The sequence below is a fragment of the Nothobranchius furzeri genome, chromosome 17, assembly GCF_043380555.1.
Source record: "Nothobranchius furzeri strain GRZ-AD chromosome 17, NfurGRZ-RIMD1, whole genome shotgun sequence".
Taxonomy (NCBI): Eukaryota; Metazoa; Chordata; class Actinopteri; order Cyprinodontiformes; family Nothobranchiidae; genus Nothobranchius; species Nothobranchius furzeri.
The window spans coordinates 34,765,962-34,784,369 of NC_091757.1; the positions used below are offsets into that span (position 1 = coordinate 34,765,962).

At 42.9% G+C, this 18,408-nt stretch overlaps 1 protein-coding gene across 2 annotated transcripts in view; it reads right to left on the minus strand.

Moving 5' to 3' along the window:
• adgrd1 (adhesion G protein-coupled receptor D1) overlaps window positions 1–18,408 on the minus strand; it is a 42,502-nt gene that overhangs the window by 23,587 nt on the left and 507 nt on the right. Inside the window, exons 3-13 of one of the 2 annotated variants that reach the window (XM_015972116.3) lie at window positions 18,204–18,320; window positions 17,440–17,562; window positions 17,192–17,368; window positions 14,123–14,380; window positions 13,095–13,162; window positions 11,812–11,961; window positions 11,652–11,702; window positions 10,198–10,321; window positions 10,012–10,119; window positions 8,013–8,088; window positions 5,666–5,807 (exon numbers count right to left, since the gene is read on the minus strand). In XM_015972116.3, coding sequence (XP_015827602.1) covers window positions 5,666–5,807; window positions 8,013–8,088; window positions 10,012–10,119; window positions 10,198–10,321; window positions 11,652–11,702; window positions 11,812–11,961; window positions 13,095–13,162; window positions 14,123–14,380; window positions 17,192–17,368; window positions 17,440–17,562; window positions 18,204–18,320 — 1,394 coding nt within the window. Of the gene's footprint in view, window positions 1–5,665; window positions 5,808–8,012; window positions 8,089–10,011; window positions 10,120–10,197; window positions 10,325–11,651; window positions 11,703–11,811; window positions 11,962–13,094; window positions 13,163–14,122; window positions 14,381–17,191; window positions 17,369–17,439; window positions 17,563–18,203; window positions 18,321–18,408 lie in introns of both variants that reach the window. The other variant, XM_015972115.3, reaches the window with a different exon arrangement.

Genomic DNA, 18,408 nt, shown 5'->3' on the forward strand with positions numbered 1-18,408 from the left:
TTTCTAAAATCACAGGTAGAAATATGATCGACCTTTTTCCCCAACACTTTCATTTTTTAAATAGTAATTAATAAACATTCAATACCATTACAAGTTCCTTTGATTTAATTTTAAATAAATATTTAGAGTGCCCAGGTAGCACATAAAAAATGCTATTTAATGGTTTTCTTAAAGTAGGAACGTTTCTCCTTCCTTCTGGTCTGCGTAATCCTGAGCTGATCACCTACTTGTGCGTAATCAAATGTCTATAGGGGAAAAGATGGAAAAGATATAGCCATGAGGTTCACTTTTGCCTCAGACCAACTTATTGCTGTTTTATGGTGTGGCTGAATCTGCGATCCGCTGCCATGCGGACTGGAACAACAAATGCTGCAATAACATGAGTTGTAGTCAGGTTCAGAGTCACTGGCTGGAGCAGACCCGACTTTAATGCGTCATCCCAAAATAGAAGCTAATATCTTAATTTGGCCTTGAATGAAAAATGTTGTTATAAAACCTCAAAAGTTTTTATCACAGAGGAGGCAGCGCTCATTTCTGCCTTCAGTCTGACGGCGCGCCGGAGTTTGCGCAGCGTGCACTTATTGAATCTGTGTATGTGTGTGTGTGTGTTTCCCACATCAAACACTGGTCTAATCAACCAGACCAGTAACATATTAATGTTACAATTAAACAGTTTCACTTCATGTAGGCTAGGAACATTTCACCTGCCGTGGCCCGACCGCTTCTGCTCCACATAAACTTTGTGCGTGATCAAATGTCTCTAGAGGTGCTTTCTGAGCTGAAGAGGCTATTCTGCCTCAGACTGGATGCGTCATGCGTCTCCATATTAAGGGCCATTCCCATCTGTACCGGGTCGGCCCGGGCCGGGTAGCGTAGGTTGTTTACATATCTGGGTGGCCTGGTATTTTTCCGGGCCAACCAAGGCTCATTCTCAGTCCTCTTCTCGAGGGGGTCTGCTTCAGGCCGACCAGGGCCAACACACCCACTGCTGACAGCAAATTCACACCTTCCATTAGAGCAAGCCTCTGATTGGTGGGTAGAATCAGCCCACATGGACTTAAGACAAGGATGTGTGGAATCAACCGGGTCAGGCTGGGGCCGACCCGGTACAGATGGGAATGGCCCATTAGAGACGGGAACAAGCGCAATTCAGCCAAAGTTTCATAATCAGCGAACATTTTTCCAAGTGACACATCCCTCAGAGAGACCGGGTTTCCAGACCGTTTCAGTGGGAGGAAATCTTAATGCATGCGCCGTGGTTCTGCGCTGCGCTCCCCTCTAGATCTTCAGCTCACTGTCCACCGTGTTCGCTCCGAGCCGTGCTGAGCACAGTGTCCAGTATAAAGCTCTGACGTTCTGATGGGAATCATTTCTTGATTGATTTAGTTACCTCCGCGATGTGCATAATGATTAAAATGTCAGCTCATCTGTGTGTGCATCAGTGTGTGTCGGGGTAATTCTTTTAAAACAACCAACATCCTTGAGTTTATCTGTCAAAATAAACAGTCAAATGGAAATATCTGTAACCTGCCATTTAACTGTTTTGCCTTCTTGTGAAGATTGTTGCAAAGAGAAACAATTAAACTTGATTAACCCCAGAGCCACGCGCACTGCGCTGTACTTCGTGACTGTAAATGAGGGGGAAACGATTTAATCGGATCCGTTTCTTTTCAACATGGTTTAATGTAAAGTTTCATTCAGTACAAACTTTAGTTACACCAATCTAACGAGACAAAGCCTGGATTTGTATTCTGATCAGCTTAAACATGTTTAAAACGGAGACATGTGTGACGCGTCTAAAATTCGCACCTGCTCCGCTATTATGGAAATTAAACTAACAAGATGAATAACAACAAATTATTTTAGGCACAGACAACATCCCCCACACTCTTGCAATGTGCCTGGTGCTAATATAATAATATAATATTGCTAAAATGCTCAGATGGGAATCATTTCTTCATTTATTTTGTTACATCCACAATGTTCTGTGTGTGAGGTTTACAATGTCAGAACACCTGCATGAGACAGGGTGTTAATTACAATCTGCCAGAATGACTCACCACCTTCAGATTTCTCCAACACCGTTAAAAATGATCAAATACGGAACATATCGGCGTGCGCAGGCCAGAGTGCTGAAGCTCGGCGCATTGTTATTATGAAGCTAGGGCACATGTGGAGGACACACGCGCGTGCAAAATATACTTGTTTTCAATTACATTTATTGGGCCCACTTACTTTTTCTTAGGCCCACCCACAAATGAGTTTCTGGCTACGCTAATGGTGACATATGACAGACTTCTCTGAGCTCCGCAGCCATTACACTTTTCACCTCACGCACCCCCTAGCGCAGACCTGGGCATTTTACGGCCCGCGAGCCACATACGGCCCTTTGGTTGACTTTGACCGGCCCGCGTAAGGTTAATTGGAAATTACAAAATAAATGTATTTTCTCATTTTACCTCATGCATGGGCTAAGGCTGCATTGCTTTTATTTTGAAGTTGTTTTTTACGTGCACAATGACGCAATACGTATAGCAACAAGTGCCCGCGGTTGACATGGTGATTGTAGCCTCAGAAATGTCCGCTCATGCAAAAAAAAAAAAAAAAAAAAAAAAAAAAAAAAGAAAGATGCCAAATACAGGATTTTCAACAAAAATTGGACTGCTAAGTTTTTTTTTTTTACTGAAGTCGGAGGCAAAGCCGTGTGTTTGGTTTGCGGGGAGGAGATTGCAGTGTTTAAGGACTACAATTTGAGTCGGCATTACGACAAGAAACACTCGGAAAAATACAAGAACTCATCTGATGCTGAGAGGGCACGGACATCCGAAGCTTTGCTAGCAAAGTTGCAAAAGCAGCAAGGCTGTTTTACTAAGCTTCACACATCCAGGGATGCAGCAACCAGGACCAGCTTTGTGATATCCCACAAAATAGCTAAAAACAGCAAGCCGTTTTCGGAGGGAGAGTTTGTCAAAGAGTGCATGGTGGAGTGGACTCCGCAGCACTAATATGCCCTGAAAAAAAAGGTGCATTTGAGCAAATCCCGCTGTCCAGGTGAACTGTGGGGAACCTGGAGCTTCAGCTGCAACGTGAAGTGGCAAGCTTTGACTTTTTCTCATTGGCCTTAGACGAGAGCTGTGATGTCCGCGACACAGCCCAGCTGTTCGTATTTGTCCGGGGATAACGGAGCTCACAGAGGAGCTGGCAGCAATGCGGTCAATGAAAGGGACAACGACAGGGAGTGACGTTTTTACAGAGGTAAATGCGTGCATGGACACTCTGGGATTGAAATGGGAGAGACTGTCAGGTGTCACAACAGACGGTTGTCCAAATCTTACAGGGAAAAATGTCGGACTTTTGAAACGCATGCAAGATAAAGTGACAGAAATCGATGCAGATCAAAAATAGGTGTTTTTGCATTGAATTATACACCAACATGTGTTGTGCAAGTCAGTGCTAAAAATCAACCATGTTACTGATGTTGTTACTAAAATAATAAACTTCATCAGGGCACGGGCAATGAATCACAGACAGTTTGTCGCTCTCTTGGAGGACTCCACACAGCTGTCAGATGGCTCAGCCTGGGGAAGGTGCTGAAGAGGGTTTGGGACTTGAAAGCAGAGATTCAGGACCTCTGCTGGATTTCTACTCTTCTCTTAAGGAGGAGAACTTTCCAAACCTGAGGAGACATGCTCAGAAGATGTTGGTTTTCTTCGGCTCTACCTACATTTGTGAACAAACATTTTCAATGATGAAGTTTACAAAATCCAGGTAAAGATCCTCTCTCACTGATGATCATTTGTCAGCTGTGCTTCGCTTCTCCACCTCAGACATTCAACCTGACTCTGATGCACTCGTTAAAGCCCAGCAGAGACTAGATTTCTCTCATTGAATAAGAAAAAAAATCGCTTAAAAACACAAAATAAGGTGTTTGGACCACAAATGTAGGCAACTAGCAGTGAACTGGGACACTTTTTTTTTTTAAACCTCTTTCTCAAGATCACAGTTCAGTGATTTTATTTTACAGACAATACTGCGTGTCTGTAGAATGCTAAGAACCTCTTTCCAACAATATTTGAAACTCAAAATGTGTTTTGGAGTGAATGTGACTGAAACTGTTAACTAATATAAGTCACAAATGTTTAACAAAAACCAAATGCGCACTTTGTTTACCATTGCCTTGGGAAATTTGAATAAATCACATTTTTGTAAGCCAACCTCACTTTTTCCTTTTTGCTCATTTATAACATATAGTCTACTCTTACCAGCTTGAAAAAACAATGGTATTTACTGCTTTTTATAAAGAAATACCATTAATATTATGCATAATTGACTTCAGCCTTTTGGCCTGGCCCTCCACAATATTTTCTATTTCTCATGTGGCCCCATGGAAAAAATAATTGCCCACCCCTGCGGCAGCTCGCGCACCCCTCACCACACTTTGGGAATCCCTGTTCTAGATGAATATGCACTAGATGGAAACGTTCTAGTGGGAGACGTCCTAGACAGATATGTGCAAGACGAATAAGTTCTAGACAAATATGTTCAAAAGAAATATGTCCTAGACAGACATGTTCTAGACTAGGAATGTGTATTGGTGAAAGTCTGATATGATACTTATCACAATACAGGGAAGACGATTTGATATATCACGATATATTGCGATATAATGCCTTTTGAGTACAGACAAATCACAGGAAAAAATATTGCGATGTATTGCCATATCAATATTTTCTTACATCCCTATTCTAGACGAATATGTCCTAGATGAATATGTTCTAGTCAAATGCGTTTGAGGCAAATACGTCGTAGATAATATGTTCTAGACGGACATGCCCCCCCCCACCACTCTCACCCCTGTAATAAAGATCCCTCTCCCGTGGTGCCTGCTAGAACAAACAGACATCACTGCAACAGGAAGCTGGCCAGAGGATTATGGCACAAACCTTTATGTTCACCAAAGAAAGTAAAGGCAACAAAAGCAACACTTTAAGCTTATTTTGTATTTTTACGAGGGGAAAGAGAAAAACTGTTTGGGTTATTTTTATCTATATGGTTAGTTATTCTAATGAAAATGCAAACAGGATTTATGGTAATGGGAGCTTTAGCCAACTGGTAGAATTTATTGTCTTTTCAAAGTTAAGACATGTTAAGGTTGAAAAATGGCTTCAAACTTTAAATGATAAAATGTGTGATGCTTTGATCTACAGACAGCTCCCATGATGAGTTTTAATAACATTTACCAGTAAACTGGCACAGACCCTGCTCTAAAGGAGAAAAAAGCTCATAAAAAGAAAATTATTTTTTCTTTAAAACCGCCTCAAGCATGCAAGTCAAGTGTCCAAAATCACTTAGCTTGCTGGGAGCCTCGTGCTCTGTGAAGGGGAATGTATGCAGGCTATTGAAAACCAAAATATGGTTCTCTCCTTTTTTTATGTTGCTGGTAAAATCCCAGATGCAGAACCTTCTGTCAGCAGCAAACGTTCATCTTCTTACATAAGAGAGTCCCTGAGAGCATCCATAAATCTGGTAGAGTGTGTGTCCCACAAACAACCACACTCAGCAGTGATAAAGACACTCCACCAGTCCCAGGCGCACTCATTTACAGAATGTGTGTAAAACAAACAACTGAGACGTGAGTTAAATAGGAAGAATCTGGGATGCTTACCAAAACATGTGTGAGGACGATTCTGATGAGCGGCGCTCCAGAGAGGTTCACTGACAAAGCTGGTAAAGGCTCCACTTTCAGAGAGATCAGACAGCTAGCTACCTGTATGCTGTGATCCTTGTAATCAGCTGATCCCTTAATCCTGTGAGACAAAAAAAGAAAGAAGGTGAAATGAAACATAAAGTCAGCAGAACAGAGGATGCATATCAACCCTCACCCTTCATGCCAGGGTGAGATGAGTTAGGAAGTACTTTGGTCACAACTTGAAAATAACAAATTGCTTGATCTCATACAATGTTGAATGACTCCACTGTTTTATCTCCAAGTCTTAGCTAGAATTATCGCTGTTTACTTTGAACCATTTTTGTGTTTGCTAATGTTGACTCACTGTGGCAGCCATCTTGAATTGGGGTGACTTCTCGTGTTGACCAGTTGTAGATGCTCATCCAATAATAGTTTCAATAAAATCAACCCAGTGGCTCATTTTGACATAGTTATCTAATGCAGTGATTCCCATCCTGGGGTTCATGACCTCCTCAAATGAGTCACCTCAAGATTGCAAGGCGTCCCCCCAGGGGCACCTCTAGAAAATTTTGATAGGGGTGGCCAGATGGGGCCAAAGAAATTTTTGGGGTGGCACACCAAATTGGTCCTTGTGGTAACTCTGGTTGAATTTAGTCTGTGGCGATGTATTGCACTGTGCCTTTATTCATTTTTTACTAAAATAACAGTACGTATCCAAAACATTAACTTAAATTTTACAAACACAAACATTTTAGAAAAATACATTTCAGTTATTTAAAATGTTATCCCAAATTTAAGTTAAAAATGTATATTTTTTAGTTTAATTCACCTGTTGCTATGTTCACACAGAAAAACGTTGGAGATAAAAACTTTTTTTAAATGGTGAGCAGCAGAAACATATGTTTTTTTTATTCTGATTATTTATTTACTCATTAATTGTAATATTTTTTATTTTGTTTGACAATTATGTCTTGAATAAACAAGATCAATATATGGTTTGAATGAACATTAATATAATTTGTTAACACTGGCTTTTTCTGCCAGTGGTGGTGGTGGATGGGGGGGGATTTTCTAGGGGTGACCATACCACCCCTTGGGGGCGCCCTTGGTCCCCACTATTTTGTCGGTGCTTAGGTTATGAGATTACCAACATTTTATTTGTAAAAGTTAAAATTATAAAATCCCAATAACACACCCAATAATATACTCAAATGTCTGTGGAATTATAAATCTGTATGAATTTGTAATTAAAAGCACACTTGGCAGTTTTTCTTTCTTTCTTCTTTTAGCACGCCCTGGTGTCTGTTATTAATTATCTGTGGTCTGTGCCACCGGAGGTAAATGACCTCTTGCTGCAGAGCACCAGTGCTGCCAACAACGTCATCATGCATAATAATGACCATCCTATCACTGAACAAGTTTTTCTATTATATATAAGAGATGAATTATAACATGATTTTAGGCTGAACTGCACTGTGGTGCAGTTGGTACAGATCTGCCTGGCAATGAGAAGTTTGCAGGTTCAAATCCCCATTGAGCCTTTCTACACAAGCCTCTATGTTTTAAGGTCTCCCCGCATGCAGGCATTCTTTCTGGGTGCTGCGATGTCCTCCCACAGACACAAACATGCATCATAACTGCAACTGAGTGGTGCTCTGTCTATGCGTTCCTTTGATGGACTGAAGACCAGTCCAGGACGCCCCATCCAGCTCCCTGTGACCCTACTAAGGAAGCACGTTGGAAATGTAGTGAGAGTGAGTAGTTTTCGCCTTTGTAACTCATAAAAAGTATTGATTGATCCTTATGTGGCCCACACACTAACACACAAGTGTCACACACAAGACCGGAGCGGTTACATTAAGATGGGACTCGCTGGATCTCCGTCTCTTTAGTGGATAACATTGACAACCAGCAACCTAATACCAGTAGTTTTTCATATTTGATCACAGAAACATCAACACCAACACGTGTGTCCTTTTTGTTCTAGGGATTATAAATATGGAAAAACAGATTCCTGAACTGCTGCTTCACCCTGTTTGAGCAACCCACACAGCAGCTGGAAGAAGCCAATCCAGTGATGTGACAATAATTGAGTGGGCGTATAGCGAGGGGGACAGATATGTCGAGCTAATAGCAGGGTGTATCAGTCAGTGGATGTTGAGTGGTGAGATGGAAGATAGGCAGAGAGGACAGATAAGCTCCTGGCTCCAGGCTTCAGTTGTTCTGAGGTTCAGGAAGCACGGGGCGCCAGGACTTCTGATTCCCAAACAGTCAGCACAAAGGGAAGTGGCTAAAACAATGTCTGTGTGGGGGTGGTTCTTACCTGGTCTTCACGGGACTGATCTCTTTGTAGTACTTGTGCATGTTGTGGTAGTAGAGACCCACAATAGTGGTCTGAGCTGAAGGAGAGATGAAATCACACAGGGGCCGAGGGTGAGAGGAATGTACGGCTGAGCTGCAAAAATACTCACAAAGAAGGGAAGTTAATTAACTCCAACATGCTAGCACACACCGGGACGCTAATAGAACCACTAAATACTCTCACGAGGGTGGAAGGGAGAGTGGGGGAGAGAGCCATCAACCACATGGACGCAGGATAAGTTTATCAAACAGCTTCATGACTTCACCAAGAGTCCAGGAGTTCCAGCGCCCTCCTCCCCAGGTCTGACCTATCGTTCAGCTCGGTCCCAACAATGCTGCCAGATAAAAGTGAAATAGGAGGAAACCCTTAATGGTCATGTTCCTCCACTCAAAGGCTTTCCAGCCGAGACTCGCTGACGAGGCCCACAGAGGCTGCTGATGTCAAACACAAGTGCAGCAGGGCTGATGGGAACATTTCAGTAGGTTCCTCCCAGCAAGTCGTAGACCGGGGCGGTCATTTCTGTTTGTTCAGCTCTCCCAAGAAGTTAGAAAAATAACAAAATACAGGACACACACATTCACACACACATGCACACGCACACACACACACACACACACACACACACACACACACACACACACACATTCACACACACATGCACACACACACACACGCACACACACACACACACACACACACACACACACACACACACACACACACACACACACACACACACGCACACACACACACACATGCACACACACTCACACACACAAGCACGCACGTGTGCGCGCATGCACGCACGCACACACACACACACACGCGCACACACACACGCACACACACACACACATTACCTTCTCTGTGCCTCATAAAACTGACCCGTAGAGGGTTTACATCAGCAGCTTTTCAGGTTTCTGACCTAATTTGGCTCTAACGTATCAAGCAGCAGCATCTAATCCACGTCTGATAGCCGTTTGTAACAGAATTATTGAAGTAGTTTATTTAGTGTTTGCGTCTCAGCCAGGTGGAGCCAGGAGAATCTGACCTAAACACAAAGTTTCACAACAGACTAATGAGTGGGTTTGATGTAGGGAAGTGGAAAACCTGGAACCTCTTCTTCCTCCAGCTTCATTGACTGCCAGTCAACTTCAGGGTTCATTTCAAGATCCTGGTTCTGGTCTATAGGGCCTTACATGGACAAGCACCATCTTACATTGGTGATCTTCTTAGTCCCTACACCCCCAGCAGGTCCCTGAGGTCCAGTGATCAAAGCTTACTGGTTGTGCAGCACCAGGCTAAAGACCAAAGGTGACAGATCATCTGCTGCTGTGGCCCCCAGACTCTGGAACTCTCTCCCCCTGAGCCTGAGATCAGTGGACTCAGTGGTCTCCTTTAAAAAGCAGCTGAAGACTCACTTGTTCAAGCTGGCTTTTGTATGACCTTCTTCACCACTCTCTCTTTATTCTGCTCTCCCCACCTATTCCACCTTCCTCAGGATCCACTGATTTCCCTCTTTCCTGTTCACTCTCTCTCTTTCTTAACATTTTTTTAATCACAATTTTCTATATTTGCTCATTTTAAATATATTTTTAAACATTGTCTAAATGCTTTTTTATATTTTTACATGTTTTGTTTTTGTGAAGCGCCTCGTGATTTTTATCTTGAGAGGCGCTATAGAAATGATATTTTCTTCTTCTTCTTCTTCTTATCTTTCTGTTTGGAGTGAAAACTCAAGTGTCAACATAAAGTCAGAGATTGGTTTCTTCAAAGCTCCATAAAGTTCCACTCCTGTCACACAGGGAGGCTTTAAGCACGGCTACAGTCTGAACAATAATACAAAAGCAAAAGTGTTCCAAGATGAAAAGTGTTCTGTTAGAATAATAGAAAAAGTGTCCACACTCAACCCTGCTACTGTTTCCATAAACATCACACAGGCTGTACTTTACACACTCACCCTGCATGGTGAAGGCCTCCCCAGGCACAGAGATGTAGCTCTTCCCCAGCGAGGGGAAGCGGTAATTCAGCAGGTTGAAGTTCTGTGGGATTTTTGTCAGAGAATAATCTGTTGGAGGACAAAAACAGAGCTGCTGAGAAGAACAAACACAAAACTTGTGAGCTCTCTAAGCAATTTCAAACTGACCTGCAACTAAAGACGTTCCACCCAGAGAAAAGGGGGAGAGGGGGGTGGGCTCCAGCTTGGTCACCATTTGCTCCATCACTCTGTCCACTGTCTGGATCAGGCTGCTGACCACCGGGGTGGACTGCTGCTGCAGCAACACATGCTCTGGCTCTTAATAATCAGGATTATTTCATTTGGAAAATCTCCTCAAAACATGAGCTGATTTAGTTTAAAGGATCAAACAAATGAATAATGAATAATTTACGTGAAGTAAAGTAATAAACGTTTATGTGTGTAAACCTGACCTTGTGTCGTTATTTTGTGTTTTTAAGAATAAACACCTGTAACTGCTGTTTTACTTTTTTTTTAGAGGTGCTCCTTTTGGATAAAAACAAGTTGCATCCCTTGGAATGGCTGATCTCAGCACAACTTAGACTGGAACGTTGCTCCAATTTCCAAAATGTCACAGCTGTTGTTATGACGTGATTTTTAGGCATAGTTGTTTTTTTACATTGGGCTGTGGTTGTTTGCAAATGTTGCACCCATAAACAAATCTAATCGGGCAGGAAGGTATTAAAATCTCCGCCAAAGTCTCAAAGTAGAGTCAATGATATGTGCATGAGCTGAAGCAGAGTTTGGTCCATCAGATCATATCACGCCTTCTGAATCAGCCCAACTCAAAACCGTTTTCACTGCGGTTGTTTCTGCAGAAATGTAAAACTCAGCTATGTTTACCCCAGCACTTGAAAAGGGTTAAAATTTTATTAAATAAAAAAGTGTTTGGAGGTATATCTTCAGATATTTTGTTTACAGCAGCACACTTTGGCCTCAGCGCACATGGCACAAGCCCTGGTTTGTTTTTTCACCTGGAATAAAACTGTTTCTCCAAACTGAGGTTGTTCAGAAACCATCTACAGGCACAGGTACATTCAGCTAAGATCTGCTTTTAAGCACTTTCATTTTCCAAACAACATTTGAATCGGTCACACACTGGCAGTTCTATCCAAACACACTTTTACCTCACGGGTAAAAAATGTCCATCTCACAGCTTGACTGACTTCAAAACAACCAACATGATAAAAGGGTTCGTGTTTGACAGAAACACATGTTTCAGTTTGACCTTGTAATAACGCAAGCATGCTTCAGAGCTCTGAAACCACAGACTGGTGGTTGAACATCAGTGTGTGGAGACCAGAGCAGCACAGGAAGCTGGCCATTTACTCTGAAGGCATTGTGCTGTAAACTCTTTTAAAGTCACCGGTCCTGGAAAAGACGCTCTGCAGCACTCTGCTTGATTATTAACAGCAATAATGTGTGGGCATTCTGCCATCTACTTTTACAGCTTCAGGCACCGTTTGTTCCAAAAATGCAGTGGTTTAAAAAAGAAAAGTCACACCGTTTCATCGCTTTGGCTCTCAGGAGCCTATGTTTAGTCATGTTTGGACATCACACAGCAACAGCGTGAACTCATTTACCTCTGGCAATCCTGAAGAGGACAGGACTTCTTCCACACTTCGGAGAAAAGCCTAGATGGAATAAAATGGACATCATGGAACTGTTGCATCACGTGCACATGGGTGGGCATTGTGTCTGCATGTGAAACGGTAACATGCTTGTTGCACTGGGCTCCAGGACCTGTGTGAGGTTGTTGGCAGTGTTATGAGGAATTGTCCCGTTGGACAGGGTGGTGAGGAAGTCCAACACTGGCAATGAGCTGGACCCCTTTGAGCTTTGGGCCCCATCTTGTTGTCCGTTGATGATGGGAGGACTCGCCCTGGTGCCTCTCTGAGGAGAGAGAACATCACGCATGGAGTGACGTTTACTGTTTGCACAGATTCGGTGATTAGTGACTCATCCTCTGATTTTAGGAAATGCTCTTTGAACAAGTGATGCAGCATCGTTATCCACACGTTTGTTAGAATCAGACTCAAAATCAGGCATTAGAGGACAATAAATGCTCCGTGGGCAGCCTAAGCAAACAAACTAACAAATGACTAAATAAACATCTGCATCCATTCATTTTCAGCCGCTTGTCTGAAGTTGGGTCACAGGGGCAACAGCCTAAGCAGGGAGGCTCAGACTACCTTCTCCTCAGCCACTTGGGCCAGCTCCTCTGGGGGAATCCCAAGGTATTCCCTGACCAGTCGAGAGACATAGTCCCATCAACGTGTCCTGGGTCTTCCTCTGGGTCTACTCCCAGTTGGACGTGCCCGGAAAACCTCACCAGGCAGGTGTCCAGGAGGCGTTCTAACTAGATGTCACCTCTACTGGCTCCTCTCGATGTGGAGGAGCAGCGGGTCTACGCCGAGCCCCTCCTGGATGACCGAGCTTCTCACCCTTTCTCTAAGGGAGAGCCCAGACACCCTGCAGAGAAAACTCATTTTGGCCGCTTGTATCTGTGATCTCATTCTGTCAGTCACTACCAAAAGCTTGTCACCATAGGTGAGGGTTGGAATGTAAATCAACCCGTAAATCAAAGAGCTTTGCCTTCCGGCTCAGCTCTCTCTTCATCATGACAGATCGGTGCAACGCCCGCTCAAAACATGGAAACAAAACTGCCTGAGGGTCAAAGTTCATGAGCCTTACAGCTCAGTCGTCTGCCTGAAGGACGGAGGCTGAGTGAATGAGGTCCGGTTCTGATTCTGCTGGTCCTCTACAGCTGCTGCTAACCAGCTCTATGTGTTTATAGTGTTGACCTCTTCCATATTTCCAGTTCTGATTCAATAAACTTATGATCACAGTCATGCTTCTAGTCATCTATCAGAAGAACACCAGTTCTTTAGCTCCACACACGTAAGGCGCCGTCTCACATTTCTCTTCTGTTTCCTTTATTCTAAAAAACCGTGGGTCCTTGATACCATGAAGCTTTATTTAGGTGTTGCTCCTGAACCATTCAGAGTTGGACGTCACACACTTACAGCTGTTGGTGCAGCAGAAGTGACCTCTTTGTAGTCTCCCGGTGTTGTGGTAGAAACCAAATCCTGACCTGAAAAAGAAAAGTGACTCATTAGATGAAACCCAGACTTTAGACCTCTGTGTGTGTTTGCACATTGTTTTACTTTAGATAGCTCTCCTTTTCTGTTGTTTTATCGTTTAGTGCTCTGATGAGCCTCCCCAGGTCAGGCCCAGTGTGAGGTACTTTATCAGCACAAAGCTTACATTACAACACCCAACTTTCCTAAAAACAGTGATAATCAATAACTACTAGAGTAGGCCCAGGCAGGACTTTTATAAAACCAGCAGAAATAATCTAACAGAAAAAAATGGATGTCCAGCTCTTCTTTGGCTCTTGAGAAGTAAGGAATACTTTTAAAACCATGACAGTCTGAGAAACGTTGTCCTTCCGCTAATAAAACCAGAGAAGTAATTAAAGCCCTGGGCACTTGATGAACGCTTCACACATCCTAACCAGCGGAAGCACCATCAGTAATACTTCACATTAAATAAACTGTATGATTCACCCACAAATAATGAGATTTAATTTGATTTATTAGCAAACATGAATATTTCATCTGGCCTCTAACTTTTCCTAAGCAAAGCTGATCTGCTGGTCATTTTTAAAATCCCAAAAATGTCAGCTGGATGAAGACTTTTATGCTCTACTGACTAAACGAGATAAACAGAGCAGAGAGAGTCAAGAGGGTGGAGGTTATGTTCCTGGAACTTGTCACACTGAGCTAAACAGATCTGCTTCCTGCAGCAAAAAGCTTCGATAGATTCTAAAAAGGCAGAACTATTTCAACTATTGGACTGAAACTGTGCAAGAGCAGAGGTGGGATGTGTTTGCACATTTTAAAATTGTTGTGCATAAATGTGGAGCAAGGACAAGAACGGAAATGGCTTTTTGACTCGTTTCCTTTTGAGTCAAAAGGGAGGAAACACTCTAATAGATGCTTCCTGTCCTAGAATGACAGGAAGCATTTTCCAAGAGTGCCCACTGTCCCACCTATTGCTGCATTGTAGTAGAGCAGGATCTGGTGAGGTGAAAGGGCTCTTTCCCAGATGACAAACTCATCAAAGGCTCCTGTGACATAATGACGATAAGCCATGTTGTTGCCTGTTCCTATCACAAGGTCCGAATGCTCATCTCCATAGTTCCCCGAGACATCGCCTTTTGGGTCTCCAGCACTGTAGGTCCCATTGATGTAAACCTTCAGACCTTCCTTCATGGTCCATGTGAAGAGGACGTTGGTCCAGAATTGATCTGATGAAGAAAATTAAACAAGTTAAAACCCAAAAGATCCAACAAGTGCAGCAAACGAGTTCTCAGAGGAGGATCCAAAGCACAGATCTCACCCAAAAGTTAAAGCACCTTTACTGAGAGATCTTGATGGAAAACACTGCAGTGTTACCATGGTAATGGTTGTGGGTGATATGATGTCAAAGGCATGTCAGATTTTATTTATCCTTCAAACATCTGATTAGCTGATATTAGATCATGTTTCTACCGGACCCTTTTAGATGTGACACACTCCAAACCGGATCACTACGTGTGTGTGTCCAAGCATGAATTAGCCAAAGGCTTGATGATAATTTCTAGACGTACTCAATGACAGCAGCATCTTTAGCATAAGGCAGCTACATCCTGTAGCCTCGTAATGTTACAATGAAATACACAGTTTGGTGTCAATATGAATAGCCATGCAATGTTTACACATTTACACGTTGCTGCAGTATTAATCATTAAAAATTAATTCTGATGCTGGGACATATTTCTGTTGAGTGATGTTGTTAGCTTTTCCCAAACAATCTTATTTAAGCTGTTTAGTCATTTTTATAGGAAGGAATCTTCCTGAAATCATTTTTGCACTAAATGTTATGTTTTCCTCTGAGGGCTGTTTTAATTAGGCAATGTGTGTTGAAACTGCTGCTAAAAGTATTAGAATGAGAAAGAAGGCAAATAAACACACACACACACACACACACACACACACACACACACACACACACACACACACACACACACACACACACACACACACACACACACACACACGCAGCTGAAATGAACAATAGATCCCGCTGATCACTTCATTTTTCTCACATTTCTGTATAGAATTTTTTTAAAAACAACATAGAATAATTCTTCTGTCAGACTAAAAGCACTTAAAAGCTGTAAACAACAAATCTATAGCACTGACTGAGTTCATATATAGTTTGAATTATATTATTTTGGTTTATTAATTAGTACTAAAATACAGCAGCAAGTCAGATGTTTGATATTTAATAATGAGTAAATCCTGGGCCGTTTTTTGAGTTAGATCTGAGGAAAGTGAAGTAAAAAAAACTTAAAGCACATTTTGGAATGAAAATACATCATCCCAGAAATACCCATATGGTGACCTGTTATCAGAGCAGTTATGATAAAAAACACACTGCTCACGATCAAAAGGACCATTTAGACAAGAAACCAAGCAGTTACTGTAATAGCCTGGATGACATCAGCTATAGATGAAGGAGGTAGAGACTCAACATGGAGATGAAAGAATGACCCAACATTACACTGTAAAAATATCTTTGTTGTAGATAAACTTCCTATTAATGTCACAGATGGGTTATTGATATGCATGTGTGTGCGTGCATGTGTGTGCTTGTGTGTGTGCGTGCTCGTGTGCATGTGCATGTGTGTGCGTGCATGTGTGGGCTTGTGTGTGTGTGTGTGTGTGTGTGTGTGTGTGTGTGTGTGTGCGTGCGTGCGTGTGCATGCTTATGTGTGGATGTGTGTGTGTGAGTGAGCGTGTGCATGTGTGTGTGTGTGTGTGTGTGTGTACACGCATGTGTGTGCATGTGTGTGAGTGCGTGTGTGTGCTTGTGTGTGTGCGCTCGTGTGCGTGTGCATGTGTGTGCGTGTGTGTGTGAGCGTGTGCATGTGTGTGCGTACGTGTGTGTGCGTGTGTGTAAGCACGAGCGTGTGCACGCACGTGTGTGTGCTTGTGTATGTGTGTGTGTGTGTGTGTGTATGTGTGTGTGTGTGTGTGTGTGTGTTATGTGAGGATTTGTCTTTCCCAATTATTTCACAATATCAAGCAAAACGGAGTAAATGAACAGCAACAGAGGTCCTGGAGGACCCATCTGTTGGAGGACCGTGAAATGTTTGGTCTTTAATGTAAAACAGGTGTCAGCTCATTCACTTTTTCACGCTGAGGTTCTCTGGTGAGTAAAAGAACATTATTATGATAACTTCCAGTTGGTCACATCCACGTTCACTAAATCTGACTCATCTATCTCAGGCTGGTGAAATGAGAGCTGTCTGGTATTGACATCCTGTCCTAAAGGTCTAATACGTCTCCCTGAATGAATGTTAGGTCTCTGAGTAACCGTAGCAACAACACAGATGACAGAAGTCACTTGAGAAGGAAGTGCCGGTTGGTGAAAGCTCCCCGTAGCCCCGAGTCTTACAGGGTTTATTCTGTTCTGTCAAAACATTTGAACAAACGTTTGATTCTTCAAAAGGACATCTGCTTTCATAAACAGTTGGTCACATTTGGACTTGTATTGTTTCGCCAAATGGATTTCAGTAGTACCCCAGCCAGCACACATAGGCGGGCCCCATGTGGAATATATATGGGAAAGCAGTATGGGTCTCACTAGGGCTTGTCCGTGATTTCTATGGTGGCCCCACAGGTGTTGGCCCAGAAACATATTTTAACGGGCCCTACATGGGTTTTTAGAGGGTGTCGAATATTTGTGGGCAAACCCCTGCAGGGCCACCGTGGAAACTGCAGACAAACCCTGGTGGGACCCATACAGCGTTTGTTCCATATGGGGCCCATCTATGTGTGTTGGCTGGGTTTAGGCTCTTTTTTTAAACAAGAGGCATTTTAGGGCTCTGCAGCAAAAATGTTTTCAAAATGTATCTTTGGCGTGCCAAGTAAACAGCGGCAGCATCTGGTGTCAGCTGAGCCATAAAAATTATTACTGTTGCAAGCTAAAGATGCGCAAAAAGGCATTCTCATGGAGGAAAACTGCAACTCCAGACTCATTGAGTTTAGAAAGACCAGGTGATTTGTCGTACCTGGAAGTGGGATCTTGGCCTTCCATCTGTGGCTGTTTCCTCGAGCGTAAATCTCCACGTGTCCCACTAAAGGGTTGGTGAAGACCGAGAAGCCGTTGGAGATAACTTTCCCTCCGGAGGCTAGAGCAAAACGGGCATCAACCTCGTAGTTTTTCCAAAAAAAGGAGAAGGTGATACCTACAGAAGGATGATTTTTGTTTCAAATGATAGATTAAATGCTTTGTCTGCCTACAGAAAACAGAACTCACCCTTAGGACTGCACAACGTGGGATCACTAATGCAAGAGTTCTGGTAGTTTCCAAAATGAAGGAAGGTCCCGCCATTATCGCCGTTCAAGAAGATACCTTTGTTTACCATTCCTTCAACAATGTCTGTGGCAAAGCAAATAATAAACTGGATTCTGCGTGACAATTACAAAATAACTGAGAAATGTTATGTGATGATCAAGATTTTACATGTTTCTTGTGAACAAATCCCCAAAAGCAAACCAAATTGTGTGTTGATAGTCTGATTTGATCAACTCTACACTAAAAATCACCCCAACAATACTTTATTCTACGACCCAGCTAAAAGGAGATAAAGAGAGAAGTGTGTGTGCAGACAGAAGTGTGTTATTTACAGATTTCAGTGTGAAGAGAGAGATGGATCCTCACCTACGGTTGCAGAAATGTTAGTGTAGGTAGAGTCATTGGTATACACATAGGAAGAGTTATGGGAAGAGGGAAGCACAGTGTGGTTGTGGATTCTGAGAGCTGGATGAAAAAACACAGACAGAAACAAACATTTGACATCACAGGAGAGTAGTGATGATGGGAGGGATGTGCTGCACAGGTATGAGACAGAGGGATGATGCCGAGCCTGACAGGAAAACTCAGAGATTCATGCTCACGTCTATACCCGATCCCTCAAAGCTACTTATGACCTTTGGAGCTCCAGACTGAGCTGAATTTTGTGCATGATGACTGTGGCTGCAGAGTGAAAAACAAGTGAAGCAGGAGGAGTGCACTCATACTTATGTTGGTCCCGTTCACATAACCCGGTCTGTTTCCATTCTTGTCCAACAGCTCGTGGATTCCATCCACCGCATCAAGCGGCCAGTAGTGTGAAGCTGTGGCCAGCACCTGCAGGCCTGGACACAGTTCACAGTCAGAAGCAAGTCTACAAAGGACAGACATTTGGGATTTGGGCAGATTACAGGATTATGCAACAGGAACTTT